Source organism: Crinia signifera, chromosome 2, assembly GCF_055691185.1.
Source record: "Crinia signifera chromosome 2, ASM5569118v1, whole genome shotgun sequence".
In the NCBI taxonomy this organism is placed as follows: Eukaryota; Metazoa; Chordata; class Amphibia; order Anura; family Myobatrachidae; genus Crinia; species Crinia signifera.
In genome coordinates this window covers 39,796,628-39,819,925 of record NC_139218.1, presented here as the reverse complement: position 1 = coordinate 39,819,925, position 23,298 = coordinate 39,796,628, and the positions used below count along the sequence as shown (strand labels likewise).

At 40.2% G+C, this 23,298-nt stretch overlaps 1 protein-coding gene across 1 annotated transcript in view; it reads left to right on the top strand.

The window, feature by feature from the left end:
- Positions 1-22,358, top strand: part of GBE1 (1,4-alpha-glucan branching enzyme 1) — a 134,923-nt gene extending 112,565 nt beyond the window's left edge. The window contains exons 14-17 of the mRNA XM_083171924.1: positions 4,304-4,488; positions 6,324-6,454; positions 14,396-14,513; positions 18,674-22,358. Coding sequence (XP_083028050.1) covers positions 4,304-4,488; positions 6,324-6,454; positions 14,396-14,513; positions 18,674-18,727 — 488 coding nt within the window. The 3' untranslated portion in view covers positions 18,728-22,358. The remainder of the gene's footprint in view (positions 1-4,303; positions 4,489-6,323; positions 6,455-14,395; positions 14,514-18,673) is intronic.
- The last annotated feature ends 940 nt before the right edge of the window (positions 22,359-23,298 follow it).

Genomic DNA, 23,298 nt, shown 5'->3' with positions numbered 1-23,298 from the left:
AGCATGCCTATATGCCCCTAATAATTCAAATGCTGATTTTTTCACTGATATATTTACACACTTGCAAGACTGGGCAGAAGGACCGATATTAATAGGTGGAGATCTTAACATAACAATTAACCCGACATTAGATGCCACAGAGAGGACTAGTGGTAGTAACAGAAAGAAAACCCCTCCCAGCATATCATTACTCATAGACACATTTCAACTAATTGATCCATGGAGGTACCACCACCCCAACGACAGAGAGTACACATTCTATTCCCATCCTCATAAAACGTCATCCAGACTAGACTATTGGTTGATACCTAGATCATTATTACATAGAGTCACTTCTGCGGCAATTGGGGATATTCTGATCTCGGATCATGCACCCACCTGGTTCACCATCAAATTGCATAGACCCCAAATAACCTCCACTAATTGGAGATTCCCGGACTATATGGCCAACTCTGCAGATTTTAAGAAATACGTGAATCAAAACATAATCAACTACTTCAACGACAACAAGGAACATAGTCAAAATATTAACCTACTGTGGATGGCGTCGAAGCCAGTCATAAAAGGTCATATTATCTCATATGTTAGTCATCAAAAGAAAAAATTAAACGCGAAATTTATGGAAGCCAGCGAAAGGGTCAGAAATACGTATTCTACTTTAATTGATACACCCAGTGACCACAACAGGAACCTGTATAAAGAAGCTAAATCTTATTATGACATGTTAAGCACAGAAAAGGCCCAAATGGATATTAATTTCCAAAAAAACAAGTACTTCCGCTGGGGCAATAAATCGGGGAAACTACTGGCAACAATGACAAAAGCAGCTAAGGGGTTTAAACATATCACATCACTGAAAACATACAATGGTAAACTTACCGCAGACCCAAAAGAAATTGAAAAAATATTTCTTGATTACTTTAAATCCCTATATACAAAGGCACCAGAAGACACACAGGATGGGGAGTCACTACTAAGCCAAATAAATTTAAAAAATTACTGCCCGTAGAAAGAGAACAACTAACGGCACCTATATCAGAGATGGAAATTAATATGGTGGTCTCATCCCTACCAACGGGAAAATCACCTGGCCCGGACGGCTACTCGGCAGCGTATTACAAAATGTTTCCCAACTTATTGACAACACATTTACTTACACTATATAACTCAATACTTGCTGGTGGTATAACCCCTGATAACTTTAATGAGGCAAAAATTAGTCTGATCCCCAAACCTAATAAAGACCCTACAGATGTCTCATTTTACAGACCTATATCCCTGTTAAACCAGGATTTCAAAATATTCTCAAAAATAATGGCACAAAGACTGCAACTGATCCTCCCTGATATGCTTCACCCAGCTCAAACGGGCTTTGTCAGGAACAGACAGTCAACACATAACATTAGGATGCTTATAGCGGCAATAACACAATCACAACTGATGGGAGACCATGATAGCCTAGTCCTGAGTTGTGATGCAGATAAAGCATTTGACAGGATATCATGGTCTCACCTAACTAGGGTGTTTGCTCACCAGGAATTTGGACCTGAGTTCATACATGTTTTTAACATGTTATATAAAGAGCCTGAGGCATCTATCACCATAAATTCTTTACAATCTCAAAAATTCTGCCTACATAGAGGAACAAGACAGGGATGCCCACTTTCTCCCCTCCTTTTTAATTTAGCCCTAGATCCCATCCTTAGATATTTTGACTCCCTTGGAGACTGGGAAGGCATAACAATTGGCACAGATGTGTATAAATTCTCTGCATTTGCGGATGACCTACTCCTATATTTTTCTAAACCTAAACAAGCTATACCCACACTGGTGAGGGCCCTAGAACGATTGGAGCTGACAACAGGTTTTTAAATTAAACTACTCTAAAACAACGGCATTGGCATTGGGAACCCAAGCCAGGTCGGGATGGGGAAACAATTTCCCATTTTCATGGGCAACAAGTACAATTAAATACTTAGGCATTACTATACATTCTGATATTAAAAAGCTATATGACCTCAATTATACCCCAGCGTTTTCAAAATCATATCAAGATTTCCAGAAATGGAAGGACCTACCGCTATCATATGTAGGCCGATGCCACTTATATAAGATGATAACTTTCCCGAGATTACTTTACTTAGTCCAAATGTTACCCATAATGCCCACAAAACAAGATTTGAAGGCATTCAATAAAGCTTTATCAAAGTTTATATGGAGCGGGAAGAAACCCAGAGTTTCTCTCTTCAAGCTCCAACAACAGAAAGAACTAGGAGGCTTGAATTTACCGTGCCTTAAGAACTACGCTATAGCGGCGAATTACAAAATAGCACTAGACTGGATAAAGGGTTGTGACACATATACCAAAAAATCTAGAGAACAAGCCTTTAGCCCACAAAAAGACCTAATAATGTTACTACACACACATCCAAGTACAATTGAAAAAGACATTAAGGATAATATCTTAATAAACACAACGTGTGTAGCTTGGCGGACACTAAGAACCAGCCAAAAATTGAAGACGTATACCTCCCTGTTTATGCCACTAAAGGATAACCCACATTTTACTTCATACTCGACACACCCATGTTTTCCTGATTGGCATAAAAAAGGGCTACGCTACATATATCAGATTCTAGACCCTAACACTCTGAAACCTATGACTCGGCCTCAGATGCAAGAGAAATACCCGAATATTCATGTCCCGCCTTTTCAATATGCACAAGTACACAGCTATATAACAACGATTTTAAGGGAGCTAAAAACTAGCGACAAAAACAATATACTAGATAGCGCAGTCAGAAATCACTCAACCACACTATCTACCTCACAAATATACTCAAGATCTCGTAGATTGCTCAATATTAACTCATCTCGGGTAGGCCTATTAAAGTGGCAGACTGAATTCCCCCATATATCCATGGAAAAAATTCTTGCGGCCTATGTCGATATGAACAAGCAACTAGTAGCCACCACATTTTTAGAAATGCATCAGAAAATACTTCACAGATCTTACTACACGCCAAAATTAAAATTTTTAATTGGGGATGCACAAGATTCTAATTGCTATAAATGTCAGGCTCAGGAGGCGGATTTGGTACATTGTTTATGGGATTGCCCAGTTGTGGCAGATTTTTGGGGGACAACACAGCAATATATCAACACGCAATTAAAAATACAATTTCAAATATCAAAAGAATGGGTCTTTTGGAATATATACTCCAAACAAGACGAGCGCAGGCTACCTAAGGGCACAAGACTCTTACTAAACAAAATAGCAGCAGCAGGGAAGAAGGCTGTTCTCTCACAATGGGTCGATAAAACACCTATCCCACTATCACAAATACACCCTAGAATACAGTATCTTTTCACAATGGATTGGACGGAAACAATAACAAATAAAGAAAAATTAACGAGCAAATTTGTCAGCTTATGGCTACCCTACATATTAACTTTAAACCAATCGATAAAGGATGCCCTAAGAAACAGCCTCAAGTCAACAACTTGGTATGACTTAGAGATGGTAGTAAACGGTGCGCCCCCCTTCTGAGAGAATGGCCTTACGATAACATATGAAAATATGTAAACATATGGAAAACTTCATGATGTATAAATGTAACAGGACCTGTAATTGTATATCCCTATACGAAATGTATGTAATACCTAATCCAAAGTGAAATGTTGAAAACATTGTTTGCTGTATGCAATTTTTTATGCATTGAACCAATAAAACATTTATAAAAAAAAAAAAAAAAAAACCTTTAACCTTTATGCCCATACACGTTACAATTATTGTATACAATATCGCATCTCATCGCATCTCAGTTTTGCAATGAGAGGAGATGAGATCTAGTACAAAAAGTATGTGCTGCACATACTTTTTGTACTAGATCTCATCTCATCGCAAAACCGAGATGCGAATAAATGCAATATTGTATGGGCACCTTATCTCTTATTATTTCTGTTTGTCATACATCAGATGGCCATTTTACAGATCCCCAGGTTCTACCACATCTGCCGATTAGTTGTCAACGATGATTAGTAACCCATTGGGGAATTGTTGAAAATCCATAAATTGCCTATACCGGCCATTTTTGTTTTTTCAGCACAGTAAGTTAAGTATCCCGGTTCCTTCACCCATAGCCTAGTGATCGAAGTATTGCAACATCGGATTGTCGATTATTTATATTTTTTTATGTTTTATATTGATTTTTTTTATGTTTTTGTGCCGACTGCCTCAGATAAACATTTCAACCACATTTGATAAACATACTTTTTTTTTTTACTTTAACATGTACTGTAGGCAATGAATTTGGGCATCCAGAATGGTTGGATTTTCCAAGAAAAGGAAATAACGAGAGCTACCATTATGCCAGGAGACAGTTTCATTTAGCTGATGATCAGAATCTACGCTACAGATATCTTTACGCATTTGACCGAGACATGAATAAATTAGAAGAAAAGTTTGGCTGGCTGTCATCGCCTCCGGTAAGAATTGTAAATTGTCTTATTTTAAGACTTTTTTATTTATTCTTTTAAACTTCGTTTCCAAGCGCTTAATTGTACCTTAGCCGCTAGTACATTGTATTTTATTAATGGAGTAAGACACTGTTTTTTTTTTCTGTCGATTTAGTTAATCCTAAAATAGCATGGATTTTTGTTCAAATGTCAACATAAATACTAGTTTTATTGCAATCGGTAAATTCTTTAGCAAAAAATACGATAGCTCTTGAATATCCTCAGATATTGTATACATATAAGTAATCATTTTATCTCAATGAGCCAAAAAAAGATCTGAAATCTTAATGCATCTAAGATGTGCTGAACAGGTTTAGTACAAAATATGTCCATAGTTATACAAATGGTATAGACAGGGCCGGATTATAGTGGGGGCACAGGGGGTCAGTACCCCTGCCCCCACCCCCTCTCTCTAGGGGACCCCTGTGGTTGGCATGTATTTTTCAAACAAAAAATATATATATATATATATTTTTTTAGCTAATGGTTTTGTGCATGGGAGTGGGGTAGTGCTGCAGCTTCACCTATCTACCAATGTGACAAAGATTAATGGTGCTGAGCATCAGGAGTCAAGGAACACTGGCTGCACAGGTGTGCAATGCATTACCGGGAGTTGACTAAGTCCCATAACACTTTGCACAAGAGGTCAGAGGCTAAGAGGCTTGTGCTGAGCGATGCTTGGTGGAGCTCATTATACGCTTCTCAGGCCCACGAAGGATAGCAGCAGCAGCTGCCTTGTCATGGGAGGGTTTTTAATCGGAGGCAGCGCTGAGCGTGTCAGGGCTCCTACAGAGTAAGGTACAGAGGGACAAGCACAGGCTTTTCATGCAGTATTTTATATAGATGTGGCGAATATAGGTCCACCACCTACCAAAGATTTCTTATTGAACAAACCGCATGGATGTTTTAGATGTTCATGCATTACCTGTAAATATCTTATAACTGGTAATAAGCTTTTCCATCCTCATAATGGTAATGAGTATTCCATAAGACGACATCTAACATGTGAGAGCACACATGTGGTTTATCAAATTTTATGCCCATGTGGTTTAGCTTATATTGGCAAATAACTTTGTTTTTCTTAGATATTCTTTCTGACCGTAAATGTAATATAGAATACATGGTGTAAGAACAGGAAAATGTTAACAACACACTATCATACCCAGGGTATAAAATTATCCTTACACTCATCTCTGCTCAGGAGTAGGGCATTAAGTTTAATAATCATCTGCACACCTTGAAATTTGCAGTGATTATCCCCTTGTGAACTACGTAGGTGCCTTGTGTGTACATGTTCCTGGTTCCAAGCTGGTTTCATGCTATTGATTCATGGCAGAATTTTATATGTAGCTCTGCCCACCTACTCATCATTACAGTTACATATGGCAAAGAGGTCCAGCTACACCTACTGCAGAGGGTTAAATTGGGTTGTGGCAGATGTCTTTGTTTACACCATTCACACCAAAATCCCGGGACTTAAGATTTCAAACACTAGGACTCTGAACACTCTTCTACTTTGTCCCCGAACTGGGTTATGCCCACATGGGGGCAGTGTTAACTCTTCTGCTGGTTCTTGGATATAACACAATCTCCTAACACAGGGGATATAAGTCAGATGACCCGAGTTACCCATTAACACCACCCCGTTACCCAGGTTCTCTCCGGATCCATCCCTGGTCGCAAATGGAATGACCAAGCACAGATTTTATTAGAAGGGGCAAAGGTCACCCAATAGCATGGATTAAGGTCATGCATGTAATCATAATATGGCGAAACCTGCTGATATCTTATATTTCTCCTTCCAGGCCTACATCAGTGCAAAGCACGAAGGTGACAAGGTTGTTGCATTTGAGCGCGCCAATCTGCTTTTCATCTTTAATTTTCATCCTTACAAAAGCTTCACTGGATACAGAGTAGCCGTAAATTCATCTGGAAAATATCCTTTAATGACTGTCGCCCAGTACAGGGCTCTACATTTAGAATGCATTTTCAGTAAATGTTTTTCTTTACATATCGTGACATTTTTGTGAAAACAAGAATTTATATTTTTGTGGCATCTTGCAAATTTCTAGGTTTTTGTGTAGTATATGCAATTATCATCCTAATGTATTTTATGTTGGCGCATAGAACTGTAACGGAGTATCTGGACACTACTTGGCAGCCTACTCATCCGTAGTCCAGTATTTCCTTACTGGAACGTAACTTGTCCTAGTCACTTGTCAAAGTCCAAATGGTTGCCACCTTTGAATTTAAGGCTTTGTTGTGTATAAGGTATGACAGGTGTGTTTGACCTAGATGGCCACATGCCGATGGCTGTAGCAAACTGTGTTGCGGGGTGTAGGTGCATCTTTTAAACACATGAGCGATGCAGAGTTGCTTGTGGGTGGGTGTTACCGGGTGGTAACTGGTAGGTAGGAGGGCAATCGCTCATAAGAGAACCATTGCAAGGGTGTGTTGTGTTTCTGCACCCCAAGGTGGTTCCCATATTCAGTCTTATATATTTTGGTATGGGATAGGAATATTTGGCACTAATGGTGATGCCTACTGCTCTGCTGAGGTGATGTGATCACATAGAAGTACTGTATGTACTGTATAAGCGAATAGTCACATTCTGTTCTTATGGTGTGCCACTCGGGATCAAGCACTTTCTGTAATGGTGATAACACCCCAGGAAGTTTTCTCTAGTAGTACAGCTGAATAGTACAGAAGAAGTCCTGTATACCACACATTAACCACTTGCTTACAAAGGAAGTTTATACAATAATTAGTAATGTTGAGAGAGCTATAAACTTTCCCCTTTTTTAGAAGTAGCATTTTCAAACATTGGATTATCAACTTATTGGAACACCATGAAGGTCGCAACGTTGATTTTTCCAGCGGCTGCTAATCTGAGCAGGGGGTCTTGCTGTGCTGACCGTTCAGCAATGATCAGCAGCATGGCAGGCACTGTGGGGGGTGCAGGGAAGCAGAGAGACTGGAATCCCTTTCTGAGAGATGCAGCTGCAGGAAGATTCCAATCCTGAAGCCGCCCACTCTATGTATCCGTCTGTTTGCATCGTTTTTGACCAGAACAGATAACGCCCTGCCTGATGTGGTCGCAAACAATGCAACCCCGCCAGGAAAGTGGTTGAAAACGGTCGATATGTGAGAGTGACTCAAAAGAACCTAAATCCACTTATCGTCTGTGATGGCCGCACGAGTGTATATACTGTAAAACGAGACACACACCCCCCCTTCCTACACATACATACACACACACACACACATCTTGCTCTCTCTCCCCCTCCACACTTTATTTTTCTAATCTTGTGACATAACAGAACAGTGGTGCATTCAGAAACCATAAATTAACATTTGTACCACACATATACAGTCCTTCTGCTCATCTAAGGACTTATGTTTGGGTCTTCTGAGGTGGAGATCTGTCGTTTAGCTTTGACCCAAAGTAGAGATGTAGCAAAATCCCAGAGCAAGTGCATGCTACAGTGCCTGAACTTCAACGTTTCAGCTTTATTTAAAAACCTTCATCAGAAGGGTTTTTAAAAATAGCTGAATTGTTGAAGTTCAGTGTCACTGCTTCATGATTGTAAGACCGTTACCCCTTGCTACATTTATCAGGGAAGGCACCTGGCAAATACAGTTACAGGATCACGAGTGCCGAATAAAAACACGCTTCTATATATACAGTACAGGCCAAATTAGATCTGTGCACGGGCACCTTAATTCTTGTGTATTGTTTTAATGGCAGTTTATTTGAAGTTTAAAGAACATGAAAATTTGAGCTACTAACAATTTTTTAATTACGTAGATTATGCAATTGAAACAATTGTAATAAAGAAAATCCTGGCTAATTGCTTTGTAAATTAGAGTTAGGATTGACTTTTTTGCAACTGAGTTTTAAATGGTGGGAATTTAGGTTATTCACCCTATGCCGAAGACTATTTTTATCCTCATTTATGTTCAATTTGCGAAAGTATGTGCTAGTTCCAATACAGTCAATTAGCCAAACTATATGAAATTATACAGCACTTTGATGCAAATGAAAGGTATTTACGTGAATTTCAAAGCGAGCTAAATGAATGGTAACATATACGAAAGATGAAGTATCCATCCCTATTACCCAACGCTTTAGACATGTTGTTCAAATGTCACCGTCGGATGTACATTTAAATGTAAATGCAGTCGTCTTTGACATTTTTCAACCTAAGCCCCAGATTTTCTAATGAGCAAATAAGGTCATTTTGAATGAATCACCGCTATGTGATTGCCAAGGTTGTAGACACTGCTTTTGTAGTTGGATAACCATAAAATTCATTTAATTATGTTATAGGGTACATTAAAAAATATTACCAGTGATGTCAGACTTTATTGTTTTTTTTTTCTAAAGTAATTTAAAAAATGTTATTAACTAACAAATACTGAATGAAGTTATTGATATTGTACCACTTAAGTGAACAGCTTACAGAAGAGGTTTTATTTGTATGCAGTATATATCCGTTGGTGCTTTGTACTGTTCTCTGGCTGTCATCCCCCTTGGCAATACATAGTAACCATGTAAGTGAGGCTTGTCGACACTATATCTGTAAAAGTCAACTCTGCCACAATGTGACATTCTCTTGGTGTCTTAACCTAATTAAACTTAAGGGATAATGAGGCCGCCTCAGAGAGGATCTCCACATTGGATCAAATGGTAGAGGTATGCTTTCGACCTTGTACTACCTCCCTCTCTCTCTACATACCAGTTCACAACTGACGGAAGGAAAAAGATTAACACTAGGCGCTCCCCTGTCTCAAATTCCTTACACTGCTTAAAGTAAAAAAAAATCTACTCTATATTGCTGCAACCAATTAGATACAGTATGTGTATTGTGAGATTTATGCAAATATAAGCTAATTGCCAGTTGGTCGCATTTTGATATTTGACAGTTGAGCACTGTCCGTAAGTTCTCAGTTCGTCTCCAGTGTAGAGAAGGAGGAAGTTACATTTTGTTTTTACTGTTTGAAAGTCCAAATGGTTGCCACCTTTGAATTTAAGGCTTTGTTGTGTATAAGGTATGACAGGTGTGTTTGACCTAGATGGCCACATGCCGATGGCTGTAGCAAACTGTGTTGCGGGGTGTAGGTGCATCTTTTAAACACATGAGCGATGCAGAGTTGCTTGTGGGTGGGTGTTACCGGGTGGTAACTGGTAGGTAGGAGGGCAATCGCTCATAAGAGAACCATTGCAAGGGTGTGTTGTGTTTCTGCACCCCAAGGTGGTTCCCATATTCAGTCTTATATATTTTGGTATGGGATAGGAATATTTGGCACTAATGGTGATGCCTACTGCTCTGCTGAGGTGATGTGATCACATAGAAGTACTGTATGTACTGTATAAGCGAATAGTCACATTCTGTTCTTATGGTGTGCCACTCGGGATCAAGCACTTTCTGTAATGGTGATAACACCCCAGGAAGTTTTCTCTAGTAGTACAGCTGAATAGTACAGAAGAAGTCCTGTATACCACACATTAACCACTTGCTTACAAAGGAAGTTTATACAATAATTAGTAATGTTGAGAGAGCTATAAACTTTCCCCTTTTTTAGAAGTAGCATTTTCAAACATTGGATTATCAACTTATTGGAACACCATGAAGGTCGCAACGTTGATTTTTCCAGCGGCTGCTAATCTGAGCAGGGGGTCTTGCTGTGCTGACCGTTCAGCAATGATCAGCAGCATGGCAGGCACTGTGGGGGGTGCAGGGAAGCAGAGAGACTGGAATCCCTTTCTGAGAGATGCAGCTGCAGGAAGATTCCAATCCTGAAGCCGCCCACTCTATGTATCCGTCTGTTTGCATCGTTTTTGACCAGAACAGATAACGCCCTGCCTGATGTGGTCGCAAACAATGCAACCCCGCCAGGAAAGTGGTTGAAAACGGTCGATATGTGAGAGTGACTCAAAAGAACCTAAATCCACTTATCGTCTGTGATGGCCGCACGAGTGTATATACTGTAAAACGAGACACACACCCCCCCCTTCCTACACATACATACACACACACACACACACTGATAACTGTTGCGGCACACCTGTGCTTTTACGGGAAACGGTCATCTGTCAGACCAGACTTAGGTCGACAGTCATTAGGTCGACCCCGGAAGGTCGACTGTCCCCAAGGTTGACAGGGTTTAAGGTCGACATGGGCCAAGGTCGACATGGTTTTAGGTCGACATGAGTTTTTCACTGTTTTTTGAGCCGACATGTGCCAACAGGCGGTATTTCATGCCCTACCATCCACTAGGGCGTGGTGGGTGAATAAAATAGTGTGCCCGAAGCATAGCGAGCGATGCGAGGGGCTGCGGTTCAACTCCAACTGTGTCCATGTCTATTGTGTCGACATTCGGGTAAAAAAACAGTGAAAAACTCATGTCGACCTAATGACTGTCGACATAAAACCATGTCGACCTTGAGCCATGTCGACCTTTAACCCTGTCGACCTTGGGGACAGTCGACCTTCCGGGGTCGACCTAATGACTGTAGACCTAAGTCTGTTCTGACCGATGTACCGCTTCCGCTTTTACCACCACGAACCGTAATCACCATCACCCAAGCGGATCCTGACCGTCCAACGTGTCGGTAAAACAATGAAGCCTAATCGTCCGATGAATTGCTCAACTGTGTAAACCTTCGTCTACATTGCTTACAACTCTGAATCGAGCTTAGAGACCATTACAGTTCTATGGAGACAGATGAGGATTGTATGGGGAGCATGAATTTAATTTGTCGTTTCGACTGCTTCACATAAAGAACTTCGTAGAACCATTTGTGGGGAGGGTCCTTCCTCTATTAACTATTATTTTGTAATATGTAACTCTTGTGTTAGCAAGAGTATAACATTAGCCACACAAGGTCATCCTACTGCTGCTGCACTGAACGTTGATGCATCACCCAGCATTGCATTGAGGACGTTTTGTTAGCAAAAGAAGCAAATTGCATTTTAACTAGGCCAGTTAATAACGTACATAAACTTTAAACTATTCTGTATATTCCATGGTTCTCATTTAATTGAGTTAAAAAGCAAATTGATCTGTTTAGTATCATTTGCATTCCCTTATTGTGAAGTTGTATGCTTCATTATGCATTCATGGTGTACAATACATCATTTTGTTTGGGCATTTATTTTCCAAATCTCTGTATAGGAAAAGTAGTTTAATAAGTAATTAACCTTATAGATACAGCCACAGTCGCTGCTTTGCTATTGTTGGGGGAAGAGGGATAATTATACTTCTACCATAGAATTCAGGGGACAAACGTCCAAGACAAAAGGAAGTCCGTGATCCTTCTCCTACTGTAAATTAATTGTATTTGTTTTATTACAAAGCAAAGCCGTAGAAGATCTCGCAATAGAGATTTGTTGTCTAATTAATGCTGATTTGAAAAGATCTTCGTTTATAATATGATGCTCAACTTTTCGGTAATGTTTATGGACCTATGGTCTAGGCAAGCTGCATTATGGGAAAATTCCACCAGCACTTTTATGACCATAAATGTTGACCTTTTAGCTGTATGGGTTGTTGTTTTTTGTTTGTTCTGGGGGGGGGGGGGGGGGGTTGTGTTTTTTGCCATCCTTTTTAGGTATTTTTTTTTTCTTTTAATTTTTGTGCCTGATTCTTGTGGGATCAGTCCCTGGCGGATTTGCTCCGGGGACCGATGGTGCGGCTCTGCACATGCTTATGATGTGCATGTGCAGAGCCTCTTTGCGAACGCCTTCGGCAATTATCACAGACGCCAAGGTGTTTGCACAGGTAAGAGAGGGAGGGGTCGGGCAGAAGCTGAAACAGGGGAACAGCCACCGTTTTATGGGCATCCCCATCAAAACATTGGGGGTTCCTCTGGGAACGTAGGCTTCCCGATGCCTGCCGGGGGCGGGTGGCTGACGTCACATGATGTCAGCTCTTGCCCAATATTTGGTAGACTCCGACAGAAATAAAATTCAGTTTAGATTGATTTGCAAAGGGGAGAGAGATCATTCAATGGTTGGAGACCATCAAATGATTTCTCTCCCCTCCTTAGGCCACATGTGAGGGGATGTGAATGAGTACATTCCCTCGCATGGTACCGTTGGGATGCGGCGAAGGAAGCCATGAGGCGGTTGTTCGGCTGGGCAGCGGGTGGTGTTAAGGGGAATCGAACGACCGTTGCTTAGCGGTATTCAGATTGCCCATTGCAGCTTACTAGAACAGAGGCCAGCAACGCCCACATCAAGCCGTCAAATGGTCACAACTGTCAATCATATGGCAGCACAGGGAGCACTGCGTGCAGCCATGCAGGAATTGTGCCGCTCATGTGCAGAACTGGTCCTGTTACAGTTTATTATGTAGCGCAGCATATTCCATTGCGCTTTTTCAATTGGAAACAACAGTGATAAAACAAACTGGGTAGTAACAGACCGATATACTGTAGAGGTAGGAGGGTCCTGCTCACAAGTTTACAGTCTATAGGGATAATAGGAGGGATACATAAGGATAGGATTCCATAGCATGGCAGTCCCATCAGATTACAAGACAGTCCTGATGGGATGCAATTAGATATGAAAGCTACTGGAGGTTATGTGGGGTTCAGGAATATAGGCTTGCCTGAAGAGGTGAGTTTTCAGGGAACGCTTGTTTGGAGGCTAGAGGAGAATCGTCATGTACGTGGAAGGCATTTCATAGGGTGGGTGCTGCCCAATAAAAATCCTTCAAGTGTAAGTGGGAGCGAGTAATGAGTGTTGATGTGAGACGCAGATCTTGTGCAGAGCGGAGAGGTCGGGTGGGGATATATTTTGAGATAAGTGAAGAGATATAAGTCGGTGTGATGTCAGAGTGATGGCTTTGTATGTAAGTAGAAGTATTTTATATTGAATGCGGTAATACACAGCAACCAATGGAGGGACTGACCGAGTGGATCAGCAGACGATAAATGTATAGCCAGGAAGATCAGCCTTGCAGCAGCATTCAAAATGGATTGTAGTGTTGAGAGTTTTTTTTTTTTTAGGAAGACCATCAGCAATGTATAGTATCCATTGGATTTGCGTACGTCTCTTTGTTCAGTTGACTTAAATTTCATATCAGTTCAAGTTAATGTGATTTATTTACAGACGTGTCCTCATATAGCTTTGATGTATTGTGTAAAGCTCATCATGGCACAGTGAGATTCCGCTATGCGTACCATTGTATGGGACTGCTGGCCCGGGGACTGCATGCGGCATTCAGTAAACTGCGGTAAACCTTAATACGCGGCTATACGCAGTAATCTTGTAAATGGACAGCTCTGTGTACAAACTGTGTGCATAGAAAATTAGTGTTCTTTTTTTTTTAAATATTTTTATGGTACATATGTGTACCACGTTATAGCAGGTGCTTAAAATTAACTTACGCTTTAACAGTCAATAGTAAATTTTTACAGGTCGAACTCTCCAGAGTATGTTTTGATAGCATCAGTTTTATAGCTCCTGTAACACAGGCCCCTCAAGCACAATTGTGTTCACATGTGAAATATATTAATTATAGGACCCACCAATACGTATTTCTATTAAACATATGGTGTGTGGAATTTTGCAGACTAATCGAAGTATAATAATCAATGACTAATATTTTATCATTCAGACTTCAAAGCTGAAAACAAATATATTTTTAAACTAAATTAGTAACATTATTATTTATTGGTACACCAGTTGTATACAACCACAGATGCTATCTATTGGGGTTATTTAGAGCTGATCAATGTTGTGCAAATTCACAAAGCATTCAATTATGGAACAACTGCACTTGAAGTCTTTCAATATGGTTCATCTGAAGTTTGCCATCATGTTTTTTTTTTATCCAATAAACACGTTCCTTAATACTTTGATTCCAAGTATATGATCGCGTTGGATACTGATGCCGCAGAGTTTGGAGGACATCAAAGGCTCAATCACAGGACTGAATTCTTTACTGAGAATGTCCCCTTTAATAACCGTCCATATTCAATTTTGGTAAGTATGACTTTAATGATGGTAGATCGGGGGTTTAAAGGAAGACTATGTTCCATTATATCAAATATTTATTGTACAGTATGTAGGTTTTTGTAAATGTTGTATATATTTGAATAACTGGCTCTAACAACAATTTCTACATTATATTGGTCAAAGCTATATAATACTGCCGGGGGGACTATTTCAGTAAGTTCTGCTATATCTGCTAATTCAATTGTACCCAAAAATGTTTGACATGGTAAGAACAGGACTTTATTGAAATATTTTTTCCATGTATTGTAATTCCGTAGGCGCTATTAAGTGAAAGACCTTCCAAAGTTTGCATAGAGCACCCTCTTCTAGAATAGAGAGATAACATAATGGGGGGAAATTTTCTAAGATGAGAGTTCTACTTCACATAGGATGTTGCTACGGGCAACCAATCATACTTTATTTTATATTCTAGAAGGTGCTAATTAAAGACGTAGATTCTGATTGTTCGCCCATAGCAACATCCCATGTGAACTACAGATGTAGCGCCGCTCATCCAGCGCCGGGGCTCACCAGACCAGCCCCGCTTGCGAGCGGACGCTACATCGCACATTCCAGTTTCCCGTCATCAGCGGACGGGAATCCTGCCTGTCTCCGCTTCAGGGAGACGGGCAGGGTTATGGGGGGGGGAGCGGAGAGGTGGGGGAACGCGGCGTGGTGAACTCTGTTGTAAGTGGACGCACGCGCGCGTCCCTTCCAAAGGCTGGCGCGTGGCGAATCCACCGCCAGCCCCTGCAAAGATGACACCCGCTCCATCTGTAGATCTCCCATCTTAGTAAAGTTCCCCCAATATGTCATAGTGCAACTTTAAAGCAATATTTTACCATTCAAAACCATTTCCAAAATTTGTATTTAATTTCATGACACACTTATACAGATCTTATGCTAAATTTATATTCTGGGAGATTGGTGAAGTATTTTTGTGTTGCTTGAAGCTATTTATATGTTTCTCCCTTTTAGGACTAAGGGGGTTATTCGGAAAGGCACAATCACGCTCTAATGGACAAAACCATATGCACTGCTTGTGGGGCTGATGTAACGTGCAGATAGAATTAGATTTGGGTAGGGGTGTACTTCAAACTGATATCTATATTGCCATGTAAAAATAAAGCAGCCAGTATTTACTCTGCACAGAAACCATAAAACACCCAAAAACATCTGCCCCACCTGCAGTGCACATGGTTTTGTCCATTAGAGAGTGATTGTGCCTTTCCGAGTGAATCAGAATAAACCCCTAAAACTGGCCATACACTTGTTTGATTTTGCCCGATTTAATCCAGTTTCAATGCCTTGGGCTCATAAATCAGATGTGTTTAAGCTCCAATCCTATCGGATGCGCGGTTCCGTGCGCATCGGATTGGAGCCCCCTGATCGCTAGTTCTGCACTAAGGCTCTTTTAAGGCCGGAGCCTTGGCTGGGAACCCATGTGATATTTTGCATGAGAAAAGACCGCATGCGATTCTGGTACACGGGAAGCTGCCGGGTTCAAGGGAAATTGAGACTTCTCGGAGGGCGAGTGTATGGCCAGCTTTAATTTCTTAGCTTTACATACTGTAAGTACATTTTTTTCTTTACATATGTAGTAGGTATAATTTATATAACGCACTTTCTCCAACAGGACTCAAGGTGCTTAATAGTGCATATTAAAGAAAATATATCTTTGCACAAATTTGTAAACAGTAAAACCAAGCTCAATACTTTACTGCTCTAAAATCAGACTTACTATATAAGAATAAGAATTTTAGAATCCAATGTTCCGAGACAGCAAAGATTTCATATACAAATCTGTGTTATAGGCTAAATTGGGGAAATTTATTTAGTACCCTATTGACATCACACCTCGGAGACGGCTAATTTTCGGGTTGGTGACGCGTTGACCAGGTCGAAGTGTGGTGTGAAAGAACAAAAGCTTATAACTCGAATCAACCAACACGGAATTACGACCCGGGTTATAAGAAGGGTTAAACCCAAATCACACTGGGACCCGGGTTTAGTAGTAAAGCACCGACGCCGGGTCAGACCCTGGATCACAAACACGGGTGCAACCCATGTTTTGCATGTGAAAGGGGTATAGATATCAAGGATTGAGTTTTGTTAGTCACATATACAGCTAAGTAAAGGACTATGGATGGCTGTAACATATAAACACTACTAAAATCCGGTAACACCAAAGAACCATTCATTGAGCCTAATTCAGCATGGATCAATAATTATCGAAAAAGCAGTTGTTGCAAACTACAAGTCGCCACCCAGAAAGTAAGAAAAACCACCCATTGCAGAAATTGCAATGCAAAACGCTATGGATGCACTAGATTGGGCCCATTAACCACTTTATTAAGTACACCTTCCTGGTACTGAGTAGATCCAACCGCAACTAGATAATTAATTTTTTACTTTTTTCAGGCTTATTAATTTTTTTAACATCCATGTTTACGAATGAGAATAGCTGAAGCGTGGCAAAGCGAAGTGTGAAACTAAATGAGGGTCCACATGTTCAGCATCATTTGGTATCAACATTGACACCCCAATTTAAAAGATAATCATTCGACCTTTTCATGTGTCGACATTTTTTCTGAGTCGACCTAGTGCGCGTTGAGCTTTTTCAAAGTCTATCAAGTGCGGGTCATCTTTTTGGGTTTAACCTATAGACCGCCTGATTTCTGCTTGGTTAATACTTTGAGTTGCTGCCACCTGATTTGCCTGATTAGATATTTACCTTACCGAGCAATTGTACCTAATACTGGGGTATATGTATGAAACAATGATAAAAGGGGAGAAGTGAGCCAGTGGAGAAGTTGTCCTTATCAACCAATCAGCATGGAAGTTACGTTTATAATTTGCATACTATAACATTATAGAGAGCATTTGATTGGTTGTCATGGGCAACTTCTCCACTGCCTTACTACTGTTATCACTGCTTCATACATTTACCCCACTGTGACCACTGACTCTGTTTCAGGGTAAGGACATGGTACTTATTTTTTTCCATTTCCAAAAGCCAACAATGGAAAAAAAATGCCCCAAATAATCCAGGGTTACCGACTTTATTATTCTCCTCTCCGGGAGAAGCCTGGAGAGGAGAGTTTCAGCAGCCGCTCAGGGGGCGGGGCTTAAGAGTGACATCAATAAGCCCCGCCCCCATGATGTTAAACCAGCGAATTCACGGATCTCCGTGGAGGGGGTGGGGCTAAAATGACGTGATTGTGCCGTTTTAGCTCCGCCCCCTCCTCTGAGACCCGAGGATTTTAATGCCGCGATCCGGGGGACAGCGGGGATCCCCCCTGAATCCGGGAGGGTTGCCCACCCTTCCGGGGGGCCGGGAGGGGGACCCGATTTTTGGGAGACTCCCGGAAATTCCGGGAGGGTCGGCAACCCTGAAATAATCTAAATTTTATTAGGGATTATGGGCCAGATGTATCAAGCTTCAAAAAGTAATAACGTGGAGAGTGATAAACTGCCAGCCAATCAGCTCCTAACTGCCATGTTACAGGCTGGGTTTGAAAAATGACAGGAAGGAGTTGATTGGCTGGCTGTTTATCACTCTCCACTTTATACCTCTTTGAAGCTTCGTACATCTGGCCCCAGGTATGTTGACATTAGCATCTTCAGAATATATGCATTTATAAAGGTTTTTACTTTCTTGTTACACATCAGTAACCTGAGTTATGATCCACCAAGACCAGATGGGTCAAGTGGTTATTATCTACCGTCAAATTCTATGTTTCTATGTTACACAATTTTGTAACCTGTTTTTTCACAGGAGACGGTTATGATTTTAGACGGTTATGATTTTCTTTCTGTACAGCACAACAAGAGACGTCTAAGACATGATGTTATTGTACTGAACTCATTTGTTGCTCCGAAACTGTTTTCAGCTGCTAAATAATTCTAATAGACACAAATGTGCTGCACCTTCAAGTGTTATTGATTAAAGAACATTTAGAGGTGTTTTAGCCACAGCTGAGAATGACTTGCTGCTCTCTAGTGGCCAACACTCCTTACCGCACCTTCCATTGTGTGCACTGCATTGTGCCTGTCGCAGTTACACAAACAGAACAATCTTCCATTCTAGCTCTGTGTACTTCTACCAGCGCTTTCTGATTTCTTTTCTGAATTGCTCTCTCTTTTAGATTTACATTCCGTGCAGAGTGGCCCTTATCCTTCATAATATTGACATCTACTAAGAACTGAGGCTGCGTCTTTACCCAAGCTGTCTGGAAAAATTGTAGAACAATTGCAGAACAATCGTCACAATACACAGTGTCGCAGCATATGCTCAAGGTTGTTTCACAATACTCCCAATGGATGAAGAAGCTCCATTCATACACACAAATAGAACTTACTGGGTAATTAGTTTCCTGATACTTAAATACACATTTGTATTGTACGTGTATACACAAGTACTATATATATGCCGTTTGTAATTGAAGTACAATTAAGTAGGAGTCACATTTTCATGCTGCCTTTGCGGTGCAATTTTTTTTTTTTCTTGCAGAACCTGCTTAGTCCTGTTCATTTATTATGCTGTTCACACATCTGGTACCTAGTGCACATCCATCCTGAATCCAAATAGTTAATTTGCACTAAGATCATCAAAGCTTATTAAGTTGCGATTAATTATAGACTTTACACTAGTTTCAAAAATAGTTTTCGATTTGTTTTACGCCTTGTGCACTAAAGGGGCCTAAACCCGGAGAGATGTTGCAGAGTGATCTGTGCAATTTAGATCGCTCGGCACAGTGCTTCACAGCAATGTGTGCTGAGCGATCTATCAGGGCCAGTGTTCTCCAATGAGAACACTGTTTCTGACCGGCAGTTAACTAGATTTATCCAGCATACTGGATATGAATCGCTGGTCAATAGCAACTTGCCGGGCCGCATATTGCTATTGCTATGGCCCCTACACACGGAGCGATGTAGGGGCATTTTCTAAGTGATCTAGTTATATTGCTTCGAAAATTCTGTGAAATCGCCCCGTGTGTGCGCCCCATAAGGCCGTATTGTCAAATACATGTGGCAATATAGGTAACTAGGAACATTGCTTCTAAAAAGCATGATTTACATTGGGAAGTACAGTAGGTACTTTGTTGAAGTTACTGCTGATAACTGTCAGTGGTACTATAATGATGGAAGATTACAGACACCGCTGTAATGTTATTACGGCCATTATTGCTTTACAATCATGTCTAAAGTTATAATTCTGACACAGTTACAATGCTTTAAATAGAATTACCATAATGTTGTAGACACTATTTGCAGCATCCACATCAAATAATTATGTTTATCGCTTTACGTTACTGTAATGTTTATAGGGTATTGGGCAACAATTGCACTTGACCATTGCTGGGCCAAACATTCTTTGACACTGTGCACAACATCTCCCGAATGTCTTAAATCGGTGTTTCCCAAATCCAGTCCTCAAGGCTTTTTATCAGTGCATCTCATATAGTGTCACAAGTTAAATCATTGGTAACATCTGTGGGTCTTGTAAAATGTCAGCCCATGCAATGAATGACTAGAGAGAAGTTCAACGTGCACTGTTATGGGCCCTGAAGTCAGAAATCTGTAAGCGCTGCCTTACAACTAGATTTTGGGTTATGCTGTACGATTTCACAAAAGCAATATGATATAACCGGGTGGGTCCAAATTCTGGTTATCCCTATGGTCAGGATGCTGACAGCAGTATCTTGATAGTCAAAATTTCCAATGGATCCCAGTACAGTAAGTATTTTAACCCTACCCCGATCCCTAACTCCAAGCTAACCCAAACCACAGCCAAACACTAACCCTCCTCCTGTGCCTAACCCAAGTACTCACCATCAGGAGACGGAACACCTGGATTCCGCTGTCGGTATTCCGACCAATGGGATCCTGACCGCAGCCCTATGTAACTGCCACTAACTGCTATTCTTTCAATACAGACTGCTACGAAGTCCATATACATCGCAAAGTTGATGCAATACAATAAGCAATTAATACAATTTCCAGGTTTTGAAGAGAAAGTTTGCTTTTTTTTGTTTTTTTATTTGTTGAACTGGAATATATTTGATTTAGGAGCAATCATACAGTAGTATATTATTTGTGTTTATTTTTATAGCACTTTGTATAGTGTTACGTTACTTAGAAAAGCAATTTGTTTTAGAAATTGAAAACGAGAATTATGTTTGTAATGAAAAAAATTTTTTTTTGTTGTTTCTGACTTTATTTATTAATTTTCCTAGAACTTCTTTTCGATAGAACGTAATCATATATTTCTCTTACTGCAATAAGCTGCTTTTGAAGACAATTGTCCATACTGATTTATTGATTCTAACATCTTTGCTTACAGTTTTCTGTACTTTGAAAATCAATGTTACTTACTGTGTGATCCTATCACTAAGCAATACACAAGTTGTACGTTTATTGCCTGCACCAGCTGTCACCAGACTGTATGTAAGCAGTTGTGAATTTACAGTACCGCAATACTTTGTCATGTCTTTTTATCCACTGTTACTGCGCATTAACCAATATGTACTGTACTTATGAGTATTATGTTTTTCACATGCAGTGGATGAGTTGATCATTTGAGTTGTAATTTCAGTCTCTGTAAAGTCAATTCTCGGACTAGTGGCAAACTTTTCCGATGACCACCAAAACCTCACCGTGCAGAAAGGTTGTTTGGGAACAAATGCCAAACTACAACCCTGTTATTTATCTGTATTGATCACACTATTTATTCCACTTATGTCCCACTTCCATAGGTTACGCAACGAGTATGTTGAGTTAGGTCACTACAATCTTTCTTGTCCAGTCCACTCATTGATCGGGTCAGAATTTGCCAAAAACAAATCCATTTGATCTCTAAATTAGTGGTTTTCTAAAGCCTTTGCGGGAGATGGAATTTAAGTGGGAATTTTAACAATTTGCATAACAATGATTTACTTGCTGTAAGTTGTGCGAATAATGCAAGTTCTTGAACTTGTAAGAGCTTACAGTCATAACACCATACTGTATATCTATGACATCACGGGTAATCTTAAGTACATACCACGGTGTCCAATTCTAATATAACAAACTATGCCATGTGACTGTTGTAGCAAAGTTATACCCACCACACAGCACAAACCCTCTTTCTACATATAGAACCAAGTTTGCACGTCTGAGACGCACACTAATGTGTCCTTTATTATTTGGTCTCCTGGTCTAGATACCAGTATATGGATAACCGTTTTCTCTACCACCTACCAACTCTAAGGAATCATGTTAGACAGCAAACCTAGTACTGGACTAATTTCCAGCAGAGGTTTGTAGCCAAGTGACTCTGTTCTCCAGTTCTTCAAAGCCCAGCTATCTGTCGGAGGATGTTTTTTACCCGTGTTTTTGTGCTGACATTGGGGATATGTATCATACCATGGAGATAGATCAATTAAAAAAGAGCTTTTGTCACTTTATACTTTGGCCTTCATTCCGCATGGATTGTATACACTACTATCTGATTGTATACACTGCAACCTGCATTTGCGGTTAATAAAACTGCAATGCTTTCACAGTTCAAGATGAACATCGCGATGTTCATCTGCGACTGCAAGCCTGAGTAATGACCTTACGCAGGCTTGCAGTTGTAGAGTGCATTGCAAGGCCAAAGAAACTGCCTACGCAACGCAATGCTTAGTATTACCAAGCCCAAAGAAATGGGTCGATATGCCCTCAATTTTCTAAACACCGACCACCTTTCCCTATGAATATATCTGCCTGAGGCATTTGCGATTCTGAGATTGCAATCGCAGCACTCACCGCATGTGTCCAGTTTCTCTCATGCTATCCTAGCTGAATAACCCCCCCCCCCCCCCCCCTGTTTGTCTCTCTACGCTTTAGTACATATGCTCACTGTGTTTAAAGTGCACCTTTCACATAAACACTGCAGTTGTTTTTTTTAGCTAAACAAATATTCTTGGCAACCTAGAGTATATCCAGACAGTTCTCGAGAAATTGGTGACATCACAAATGCTGGGTCATGGAATACTTCTGTGCGGTCCCTGGATTCTAATCCGTTTGAAAGCGAAAGCTCTTTAGCGCAGAATATTACACACGGGACATTCAGGTGAAAGTGTTAATCTTATTTAATTCTATTTTCTCATCACAATGAAATGCTTAATATTGCAGACATGTCTGTTTAACACGTTTCTCGCTGATCAAAAGAGGTTTACTTATTGAAGTTTGTGTAGAAATTGTTACAATGTAATAGAACAATTGTTGTTTCTCATAAGAATTATATGGATTCAGTGTTTTTCAGTGTATTTTTTTGTCTTCACTGAAAGGATAATTGACGTACTGTACTTTACAGAATCAAAAGACAGATTTGCTGTTTTGAAATAAATGAAAATTGGAAATGCGTTGTTCACTTTCAGTTTTTGTGTACGTATGTGTATTTTCTATTACATTAGTTACGGGATCAAATGCTGTTTTGTTGTATGAATACAAAGCTTCATAACGAAAATGACTGGAAACAGTCGGGCTAATATGTAACTTTAATATTAACAAATTAGGCACACATTATACTGTTTTGACATGTCAGGCGCTATTTACTATACAAGTACTAGACTTTTGGGTCGGTTTTACAGCGCTGCAAAAAATTTTAAATTTGCATGATCATAGCACAAATGACATGTTGGGTTCCAGCACTTTTCCAGCTGTGATTTCAAAATGTACTTTAAATACTGCGTGTTGGAATATATTAATGTCATTACCATGCCACGTGTAGTTGATTACCCTTGAT